At 40.6% G+C, this 11,097-nt stretch overlaps 1 protein-coding gene across 1 annotated transcript in view; it reads right to left on the reverse strand.

Moving 5' to 3' along the window:
• Nucleotides 1-10,335, reverse strand: part of LOC104600114 (O-fucosyltransferase family protein) — a 35,832-nt gene extending 25,497 nt beyond the window's left edge. Inside the window, exons 1-2 of the mRNA XM_010262957.3 lie at nt 9,901-10,335; nt 9,374-9,458 (exon numbers count right to left, since the gene is read on the reverse strand). Of these exons, the coding sequence (XP_010261259.1) occupies nt 9,374-9,458; nt 9,901-10,098 (283 nt within the window). The 5' untranslated portion in view covers nt 10,099-10,335. The remainder of the gene's footprint in view (nt 1-9,373; nt 9,459-9,900) is intronic.
• Nucleotides 10,336-11,097: the final 762 nt, after the last annotated feature.

An 11,097-nucleotide genomic window follows, 5' to 3' on the forward strand; every position in this document is an offset into this window, starting at 1 on the left:
TTCTCATTGATATTTAGAGAGTTTTCCAGAAAGAAAGAAAAGGACTGGTCGTTTTCTCCTTTTGGGGGTTTCCATGCCTCCAATGAGTGCAGTCATTGTGGTTTTGTGTGGTTGGTAGAAAACCCTCTACTTGCAATTCGAAGAGGGCTGGTTTTGTGATGGTGACAATGCAGACTTGGTACCCTCTACTCGACAGGTACATGATCTTCGAACTAAGTTGTGGTATGTAGCAAGTATCTTTTATATATTGCAGAACTGAAAATATTATTCGTGAGGTGTGTTGTAAGGGTTTATAGTGCTGACAGTAAACGGCAACAGTAGTGTTGTTGCTAAAAGTGGTGAACAGTTGTGAATATTGTTGCTGAAACAATGGTGAATAGTTGTGAGTGTTGCTGCTGAAACCTGGTACTAGGAACCCTAGTGGTGTTCAGTCATTCGTGTGGAGTGTGGTGATTTATTAGGGCAGTAGAGTAACAATTTAGTGGACAACTTCCCACTGTTTTTTGTGCAGTTATGGGAGACAGCAGTGAATACAAATCAAGTGTGATGGTGCCTTCTGATTATCTGAATGTGCAGATGACCTCTATAAAACTGAATGGTGAGAATTATGTTCCTTGGGCTAAATCTGTTGAAGTTTTCCTGAAAGCCAAAAAAAAAGTGAAACATGTGAGGGAAGATAAACCCCCAATTGATTCTCCGGGATATGATGAATGGGAGCAGGAGGATGCTCAAATTATGACTTGGGTATGGAATAGCATGGAGTCCAAAATTAGTGTGAACTTCATGTTTTTAGATACAGCCAAGGAAGTTTAGGATCATGCAAGGAAACTATATTCTGGACAAGATAACACTACTAGGGTTTACCAACTGTACCAAGAGTACTTCAATCTGCAACAAGGGAATCAGAGTCTTGAGGACTATTATGCCAATATGAGAAATTTACGAAATGAGTTGAATGTTTATCATCCTCTTACACCTGATGTCAAAATTCAGCAACAACAGAGAGAGCAATTGGATGCGACCAGATTTTTAGTAGGGCTGAAATCTGAGTATGAACCCGTAAGGGCACAGATATTAGGTGGATCTGCTCTTCCCTCTCTTGAGGAAGTGTTTGCTCGTCTTCGGAGGATTTCAGTTGGACCCATAGAGACTTCCACTATGTCAGATAGGTCTGCATTTGCAGTTACGAGAGGGGGAGGTCATGGTGGTAGAGGAGGTCAGCATGGTCGTGGTAGTGGTGGTGGACCCATGTATGGTCGTGGTGGTGGTGGAATGTATAATCGTGGTGGTGGTCGTGTTGGAGGACGAGACTCAGGGGGAGCCCGTGGTAGGGGACGTGGTAATACTCAGAGAAAGTGTACTCACTATGGTATGGAGGGACATACTATCAACTTTTGCTATGATCTACATGGCCCACCTTCAACCTGGGCGAATCATGCAACTGTAAATGGTGGTAGTTCAAGACAAGAATCTCAAGTCACTGATCAGATCCCCACTACATCTACGGATGCTTCCAAAAAGGAGATGATGAGTGTTTCACAGGATGAGTATGAGCGGTTCATTCAGGGTACATCTCAACAGAACACAGCTACCCTTGCACACACAGGTACGGCTTGTCTGGCATCCACATCTTCCCGTTGGATTATAGATTCTGGAGCTTCCGATTATATGACTGAAACTCCAGGTGTGTTTTCATCCATTTCTCCGTCCTCCACTTCCCAATCTATTACTTTTGCCAACGGCTCTACATTAGCCATATGTGGTATGGTAATGTTGACACTGACTCATTATCCCTCTCCTCAGTTTTATATGTTCCCAAGTTTCCCTTTAACCTGATGTCTGTTAGTAAATTGATTCAGTCTCTCAATTGCTCAATAACTTTTTACCCTTCCTCTTGTGTGTTTCGGGATTTCAAGACGGGGATGAAGATTGGTGGAGGGCATGAAGCTGGTGGATTGTATTATCTTGATGGAGGTGGTTCGGCAATAGCTCTTCAGTCATCTCTCTCCCCTCATCAGTGGCACTGCAGACTTGGTCATCCGCCTCTTAGAGCTCTTCAATTACTTGTTTCGTCGTTGCGTCGTCTTTCTAATTTAAATTGTGAGTCGTGTCAGTTTGGAAAACATCATCGTTTCTTCTTTAGTCCTAGAGTTGATAGTTGTACATTGAGTCCTTTTTCTTTAGTTCATTCGGACATCAGGGGTCCAAACAGAGTAGTGTCTTATAATGGTTACAAGTACTTTGTAATTTTTGTTGATGATTATTCAAGGATGACATGGCTTTACCTTATGAAAGAAAAGAGTGAATTGTTTTCTATCTTCCAAAAATTTTATGCTGAAATTCGCAATCAATTTGGTGTACATATTAAAACTCTTCGTTCTGATAATGGCCGCGAGTATTTTTCCACACTTTCAAGAATATTTGGAACAACATGGCATTATCCATCAAACCTCATGTACCTACACCCCTCAACAAAATGGGGTGGCTGAAAGAAATAACCGTCACCTTTTGGAAACTACTCGGTCCCTCTTACATCAGATGAATGTCCCCAAACCCTTTTGGAGTGATGCTGTACTTACATCTTGCTTTCTTATTAACTGCATGCCCATGTCTATCCTTGAAGGTCAGTCCCCTTTCTCTGTTCTGTTTCCCACGTTGTCTCCTTTTCCCCTGACTCCCAGAGTTTTTGGATGTGTGTTTCGTTCATAATCTTGGGCCTGGAATGGATAAGTTAGATGCTAGTTCCACTAAGTGTGTCTTTCTTGGCTATTCCAAGACTCAAAAAGGGTATAAGTGTTATAACCCTCGTTCTCGGCGTTCTTTTGTGTGTTTTGATGTTACATTTTTCGAGTCTGTTCCTTTCTTCTCCAGGTCGGATACTTCTTCTCCTCTGTTGCCATCACCCCCTCTTCCAGTTCCTATTGAGGATCTCGTTCCTCTTGTTCCAGTCATGACCCAGTCTTCGCCTCCAGCGCAGCTACCTAAGAGAGGACCACCTATCCGGCAAGTGTATACACATCGTCAGGCATCGGCTCCTCCCCTAGCTTCATCACCATCGACAGATCTGGCAGTTGATCCCACCCTAGCCCCAACCCCAAGTTATGACCTTGATCTTCCTATTGCTTTGCGGAAAGGTAAACGCAGTTGCATTCTCGATCCCATTTCCAATTATGTTTCTGTATCTCACCTTTCGGCTTCCCATCGACAGTTTGTTTCTATGTTATCCTCTGTCTCTGTTCCCAAGGATGTCCAAGAAGCCCTCACTTCTCTAGGGTGGCGCCAAGAAATGGAAGAAGAACTCTCGGCCCTGACTCGTACTCATACGTGGGACCTCACCACTCTTCCTCCTGGTAAGCATGTGGTCGGCTGTAAGTGGGTGTACACGGTTAAATACTTACCTGATGGGAGTGTTGAACGGTTGAAAGCTCAGTTAGTTGCCAAAGGTTATTCACAGTAGTATAGTATTGATTACACAGACACCTTCTCTCTGGTTGCTAAAATTGGGTCAGTTCGTGTTCTGATTTCTCTTGCTGCTATGTTTGATTGACCCTTGTTTCAGCTTGACATCAAGAATGATTTTTTACATGGTGATCTTCTTGAGGAGGTGTACATGGAGCAACCACCAGGTTTTGTTGCTCAGGGGGAGGGTGAGAAGGTATGTAGACTTAAGAAAGCTATTTATGGACTTAAACAATCTCCTCGTGCATAGTTTGGGAGATTTAGTGAAGTGGTGAAGAAGTTTGGAATGAAATAGTGTCAGGTTGACCATTCCCGTATTCAGCTATGAATCAAATGCTAGGAAGATTCTCTTGGTGGTATATGTAGATGACATTGTTATCACAGGCAGTAACAGACTAGGAATTGACAGGTTGAAGACTTACTTGCATGATCACTTCCAAACAAAGGATCTTGGCAAATTAAGATACTTCCTAGGGATAGAGGTTGCAAGGTCCAAGAATGGTATTAATCTGTGCCAGAGGAAATATGTTTTTGATTTGCTAGAAGAAACAGGGTTGTTGGGTGCTAGACCAACTGAAACACCTATGGAACTGAATGTTAGATTGGGTAGTGATACAGGTGAGGAGTTTGAGGATCCAGGAAGGTACAAAGGGCTGGTGGGTAAGCTTAATTACCTAACCATCACTCGACTTGATATCTCATTTGTGGTCAGCGTAGTGAGTCAATTTATGCAGAATCCTAGAATCCCACACTGGGAAGCAATCCTAAGGATTGTGAGGTATTTGAAGGGTGCTCCAGGTCGTGGTTTGTTGTAAAGTGGAGGAAGTCTTGAGATAGAGGGATACACGGATGCTGATTAGGCTAGGTCCATATCTGATAGAAGGTTCACTACAGGGTATTGCACTTTTCTTGGTGGGAACTTAGTGACATGGAAGAGTAAGAAGCAGACAGTGGTAGCAAGAAGCAGTGCAGAGGCTGAATATAGGGCTATGGCTCACACGACATGCGAACTGGTGTGGTTGAAGCATCTACTAGAGGAGATGGGATACTCGATTGACACTCCTATGAAGCTATACTGTGATAATCAAGTTGCAGTTCATATCTCCTCTAATCCAGAGTTTCATGAAAGGACGAAGCACATAGAAGTGGATTGCCACTTTGTATGTGAGAAGGTGCTTAATGGAGTGATAAGTACAGCATATGTGAACATAGGAAATCAATGGGTAGATCTGTTTACCAAAGGGTTGAATCGAGGAAGAGTGGACTACATATGCAACAAGCTGGGACTATATGACATATACTCACCAGCTTGAGGGGAAGTGTTAGAGTCGACTGTACAAGGGTAGTACAGTCCTTTTATGTTTAGTTATATATGTACTACTCAGCTGATGTGGCTCTCACTTAAGTGAGGGCACAATGGTAATCCTTGTATATCTTAGAAGAGTATAAATAAAAGAAGGGTCGACTAGAGGGATTTGATTTTTTTCTCTCTAGTTCGGCTGTGACCTTTTCTCCTTCTTTTCCTTTTCCTTCTCTTTCTTCTGATCTGAACATATACGAACATCTAATCTGAGTTTTATCAACAATCAATACTGCTAGTCTGCTACCAGTGAACTTCTCCCCTTCGTCCTCTACAGATTGATTTTTAATTTCTCTTCTGTCTCTCAAAATCTGTTCTCAACCTTTTTATTAATTTTCAAGACTCCTTTTTCTAAAAGACATTCCTTGTCTCTTAACAACCAGTAATTTGGATAGCCTATTCCGATCTCCCCTCTTATTAAAACTAGACCTCTTGTGTCAATCCCCTCCCGGTTCACCATCCAAATTCTTGACCCCAGATGACTCTTCCACTCCCTTATTCATGGTTTTTTCCTTCTCTCTCCCTGGCCCCACATCATTAACCTTTTGACCCTCTACATGTCCTATCAACCCCTTTTGAACTTTATCCCCAAAGCTTTCCAAAGCCAACAAACCAACATTAGAATTCGAAGCATCCTTAGATTGGGACCCCTCAACTCTTAAAAATATCCTTAGGGGCGCTAATACCCAAAATTCTAGAACTACCCTCGCCTTCAACCTCTGAATTCTCCAAGTCAAATAGACTGTTGGACTTCCACTTTGTAACATCAGTCTGCAGGACTTTGCTATTATTCTTCCCCCACAACCATATTCCCCACCCATATCTCCGGATACAAGCCCTCAATCACAAGTCTCAAATCATATGTCTCTCCCGCTAATCTCAAAGGCAATGAGGAAGGCACTAGATGGATTTCATCCATTTCAACCAGGATATGCGTGAAAACTAGATTCCTCCAGGAGCTTGTTCTTGGATCGGCAAATCTGAATCCGCCACATGCTTTACCCACAGCTTCAAAAGTTTGGAAAGACCATGCATGGAGAGGAATGCCAAAAACATTAATCCACACCAAGCTTGTTAGTCCAACATCTCTGATAGCACCATCCAGCGGATTCCATCTTCTAATCCTCAGATCAGGAGACCAGAACTTTTATGTTCTCAAAGCAAAATATTCTTTGCCTCCTCATTTTCGAAAATGAACAAAAAAAATCCAGCGCTCAGTTTCCTCGCTTGGAAAAAGCCATTTGGTTTCCACTCAGAAACTGCCCACTTCTTCACATTTTCCTCATTTGGGTCTGAAATAATGAATTGTGCCACCAAACTCAGCCTCCCATACACACTCTCGTTTGTACTCACATGCACCTCCATGTTATTTTAAATAGATTGGATTGGCAAAACAGGATTCATGTAGCTGACTCCATATAGTTGGGATAAGGCATCGATGATGATGATGATTGGATCAACTTGACTATGTCGGATTGGATCAACTTGCCCAAGGCCTCAACCCTACCCAAGGTCAAGTCAGGTTCATGTTTAACTTAAAACTAAACTTTTGGGTTGGGCTTGAGCTAACCCATCCCAATTTGCACCCCTACTCATCTAGATATATGCAATCAACCAACCTTCTTAAATCCTTATGTCACCTTATTTCAGGCTACCTTCAGCAGTACACTACTACCACAAAGAAAATAAAATGTTTTCCTGTAAACTTTTCTCCAAACGGAGTCCTATAACTCCTCCCTTAGTTTTAGATGGAAAGCCAAATATACGTTAATCCCACAACCATCCTAAAATCTTCTCCACCTATCTGCCATCAACTCTCGTGCCTAAATATATCTCCTATTTAGTTCTCTAATCCCCCCCTTCCTTTTCCATCTGAATTCCCTCATCAAAATATTTCGCAATTTCAAACAATTACTTAAATTAAGAATTTTAACTAGTTTTACCTTCCCCTTGTACTTGAAAGATTTGGTGAGTTGGATGGATGATTTAGAAGGAATGCATACCCGGAGATTCTACAAACCAAAAAAACCATCAAAATCAACCCTAGCATTACTAGAAACTCCAATAAAAGGGGAATCAAAGTGAACTACAAAAGAATCTCACCCTTTCACTAACTCTAATGGACCAACCCCCAAAAACATGATGAAGCCAACAAGACAACTGAAATAAGTTCTGTTCAGTTATTGTTATAAAAACTTTATTAGGAAAAGGGCAAGTTGTTTCTGGCTTGATACAAAGAAAGAAGTTTAGGAAGATTTTTTTTCCAATAAGGGAGGTGGTCCACCATTAAGGTTTTGTCCCAAGCCATTGATCATTAGCTATTCCCTTGGAAGTAGACCTGTTCGCAAGTCGGGCTTTGCCTCTTTATTAACAAAAATGTCCAGGCCTAAGCTATAAAGAGTGGAGACTAGAGGGGGAGAGAGAGAGAGAGAATCTGATGGGATGAGTCACTGCCAGCCACTGGGAAGGGAAGGGTCGAAGGGATTAGGGATAGGGAACCAATTGGTTGGGAATGATGGGAAGTTGGGAACCATCAAAGGGACTAAGGCATGAAGGGGCCTAAATAGTAAATTGGTATTTTGTAATAATTTAATAAACTAATACACGTTATATATACTTATTATATATTATTAGAGTTCAACTACGATGCATTCACTAATATTGGCTGCACATTAAATCCAAATATCAACAAATCATGTTAAAGTTTACTTACTTTTTATTCGTTCAAAGAGTACTTTCACATGTAACAAGGTGTAGTTACCGTCATGCAAGCCCAAGCACACGGGGCTCAAATAATGTCCAAGCCCAATAAATAATGGTTAGGATGGGCAAGCCAGCCGGGTTACCATGCCCATGAACAGGTTTACTTGGAAGGAACTAAAGTCAACAGATCTTATGGGAAAGAAAACCAGAATCAAGGCCATCCTCAAGATAGGCATAGAACAATTGCACCATGATTAAGCAAATAAGAACAAAAGCTTTTTTTTTTCATTTTGAGTAAAGGTAAAGTATAATTTATATTAATAAGTATAAAATGAGAGACCCCCTTTCTGGGGCAATAAGAACAGCCTCACCATTGAGAAGAAGAAATTTGCTGCACATTGAAGGTAGTAAGAGGGCATGGGAAATAATAGAAGGGGGTATAGTTAAGATAGTGAACAAAGACTTATTTGAAAGGGTATAGGTGAACGAAAAGGTGGAAGAAAAGAATTGGGATACCAGCCCCATTGGTTACAATGACATTAGTTTACCAATACAAGGTTAATTTGATTCACTGCCATGTCATTTTGTTGCACATTTGAAAGGGGTGTACCCACCTGCAAGACCAAAAATAAGAGTTGCCAGCATTCCCAGTTCATAATCATAGTTCCCTTCCTAAATATCAAAGGCAACCACTTCTTACTTCTAACTCTCTCATAGCATTCCAGATCAATTTAAGTCGTTACCATTAATGAGAGAAACTACACAAGATGGTGAATAGGCCCCTTCACCAAATATCATTTTGAAACAACCATCCACCCCTCCATACAAATCCATTTTAAAATCTTGGATAAGGAATGGAAAAATCTCCAAACCTTCCTTCAACAGCCAATGACCATTGTTGAAAATCAAAAACCATCTTATTAGCAAGCTTTCCTTGTATTCCTGGACCTACTGATTTACAGCAAATCCCTCCAACAGAGTTCATCCATATTGTCTAAGCCTTGGACGTATTCTGCAGAAAGTTTGAAACTGTGTAGACAGAGCTTTTATGGGGTTAGGTGCCATCAAAGGTGATAGATTTTGATGGATTACCTTCCAATGGAAGCCCACATATTTTGCGGAGAAATTCAATTTTTCTCATCTCAACAAATAGCCCTGCCAATCATTTCCTCTAAATCCACAATTGCAGCAATACAGCTTTTATTCATATTGATTTTGAAACCTAAGAAATATTCAAAACATTCAACTATTTCCTTCAAATTGTTAACATAATTTCCCTCATCCTCACAAATTATGATGGTGTCAACTGCAAATTGAAGATGAAACATAGAAATTATCTCCCTTCTCACCTTACACTTTGTAATTAACCCCAACCAATGCCTTACACAATACTCAAGAATTCACTAAAGAGACCCAATTGATGTTATAGAGGATGATCTTGCTTCTAATCCTAATCCTCTCTTAGATAGGAAGAGGTACTTTGTGATTCCATTTATAATGATAGAGAAATAGGAATAAAAGACAATTTTTATTCTATTATAGCGTACTGCGTACAAGATGCTTTTTCATGCTTCTCCAAACATATTTTGTTCCATTGTAGCTGAACTACAGAATTTTGCACTTTGATATCTATTATATTATAAACAAAGAGTGAGAAGTGTCTGCGCAGCTAAAAGTTCACCTAATTGATACCATAAAGCTAATAATATCTATAAAGCTTCAAAACCTCAAATGTCCAAACTTCAATCTTTCAACCCCAACACAAATGCACCATAAATAATATGTCGTCATTTTCCTAAACACCAGAAGAAGACTTTGCAATAATAGAACTGAAGTACTAGAGAGAATAACCTTCATAGTTTCTTCTTGGATTTGCATGTGGAAGTAGAGACTCAAGATGCCTTACAGGACCCCATAACCTTCTATACATTGGGCCCTGCATAAGAGAAAGAGGGAAATAGTGAAAACCCAGAAGAATAGGTAAAAATAAAAAGGACAAAAGGAAGACTAGCAAAGATCTCACAGGAAAAAACAGGTCAATTGGAAGTGGAAGACGATATAAAAGGTGGTGGTTACATTCAATGACCACCCAAATGTAATTGATTCAGAAAACCCACCAACAGAAAACAATGGAATATACAGAATAAATATAAATCAAGCTTGTTCAGATGAGCATACGAGGATATATAAATTTTCTTCGTTGACTGTAGAATAACAATAAAAACAAAAAGAAAAAAGAAAGAACATCTAGAAGCAGTCACAAGTAAGTACGCACTGAAAGCCTCACAACCCCATCACAAACGATCAAACTGAATAACTAGAAAATGACAAGCAAAAACAGAAAAGACGAAATCTTGGTGGGTCTTTCTGCACATTACACTTCTAGCAAGATCCGCGTTATCGAATATGGGTCTCCACTGGAAGATAGTAATGGAAGGCTCGTAAACAGAAATGCTCCTCCCGGTGTATCTAGCGAGCAGAAAATGAGTAAACAGAGAGAAGGCAGAGAGAACAAGCCCAACCAGACCAACCCATTTCATCCTAGACTTCAAAACCATCTTCTTTTCGCCTTTCATGGCGACCCGACATCTAATGACATCAAAGCGCAAAGAGAGACAGCAGAAGATTCACTGTAATGCGAGAAATTTTCGCCATCTCTACCCAACAATCTAGAGTAGAGCTTCAAAACATGAAAGATGAGGACTGGCCGACTGGGGACGGAGTAAAGAAAAGTCAAAGAGAAGACGACACGTGTGAGAACATGTCTTGCGAAGGCCTCACTCTGCGGAAGTCGAGTTGGAAAGGCAGCAGCACTGCAGCAGCCAGACATCTTGCACATTCTTAAATACGAGTAGACATTTCCTTTGATAGAAAAAGGTTTTCTGAACGGGAACTTATTTCCTGGACTATCTCTTGTTTTCAGCCAGAGACTAGCCACATGGGAGTGTAGCGGCAGTCCACCTAAGCGGCTAGCTAGCCAAGATTGTTTTCTTCGCTGCACGACCCGTCTAGCAAATCGGTCTCACTTTCCGAAAGGAAGGGTCACTATAGTTGGATTTTTAAAAGGGAAAGGAACAGTAGGCTTTAGCAAATAGCAACTACCATATATGCTGCGACTTTATCTCATGGTGGCTTCCATTTTCATGAAAGAGTGAAGAAGAGAGAGAGGTCTGTATAAGCTTGAAATGTTAATTCGTAGGAGTTGGGACTGGATGTAAAGTAAATGGCTTTAATAGAAAAAAATGTGGATTCAATGTTATTATTGGGAGAAACATAAGGAAAAAGACTTTTCTACTTTCCAATGACAGAAGGTACATCTCTAGAATGGTTTATATAGAGATAAAAATATTGAGGATTAGTTCAAGCCATTCATCTCAAGGTGGACCAGGCTCTCTGAACCATTCACATGTACAGTGTCATAGAATGGGCCCAAGTGTTCAATCCATTAGCTTCTGGTCCTTCTCTCATAATGAACAGCTGAGATTCTAAATCTTTCTTTTGTTCTTTATTGCCATGTATTTATGGTGTTTTGGACCTCGAATTTGCCAGATTGATAGAAAGAGGAGAAGTAACAA

The sequence above is a fragment of the Nelumbo nucifera genome, chromosome 3 (assembly GCF_055504915.1).
Source record: "Nelumbo nucifera cultivar China Antique chromosome 3, China Antique-T2T, whole genome shotgun sequence".
In the NCBI taxonomy this organism is placed as follows: domain Eukaryota; kingdom Viridiplantae; phylum Streptophyta; class Magnoliopsida; order Proteales; family Nelumbonaceae; genus Nelumbo; species Nelumbo nucifera.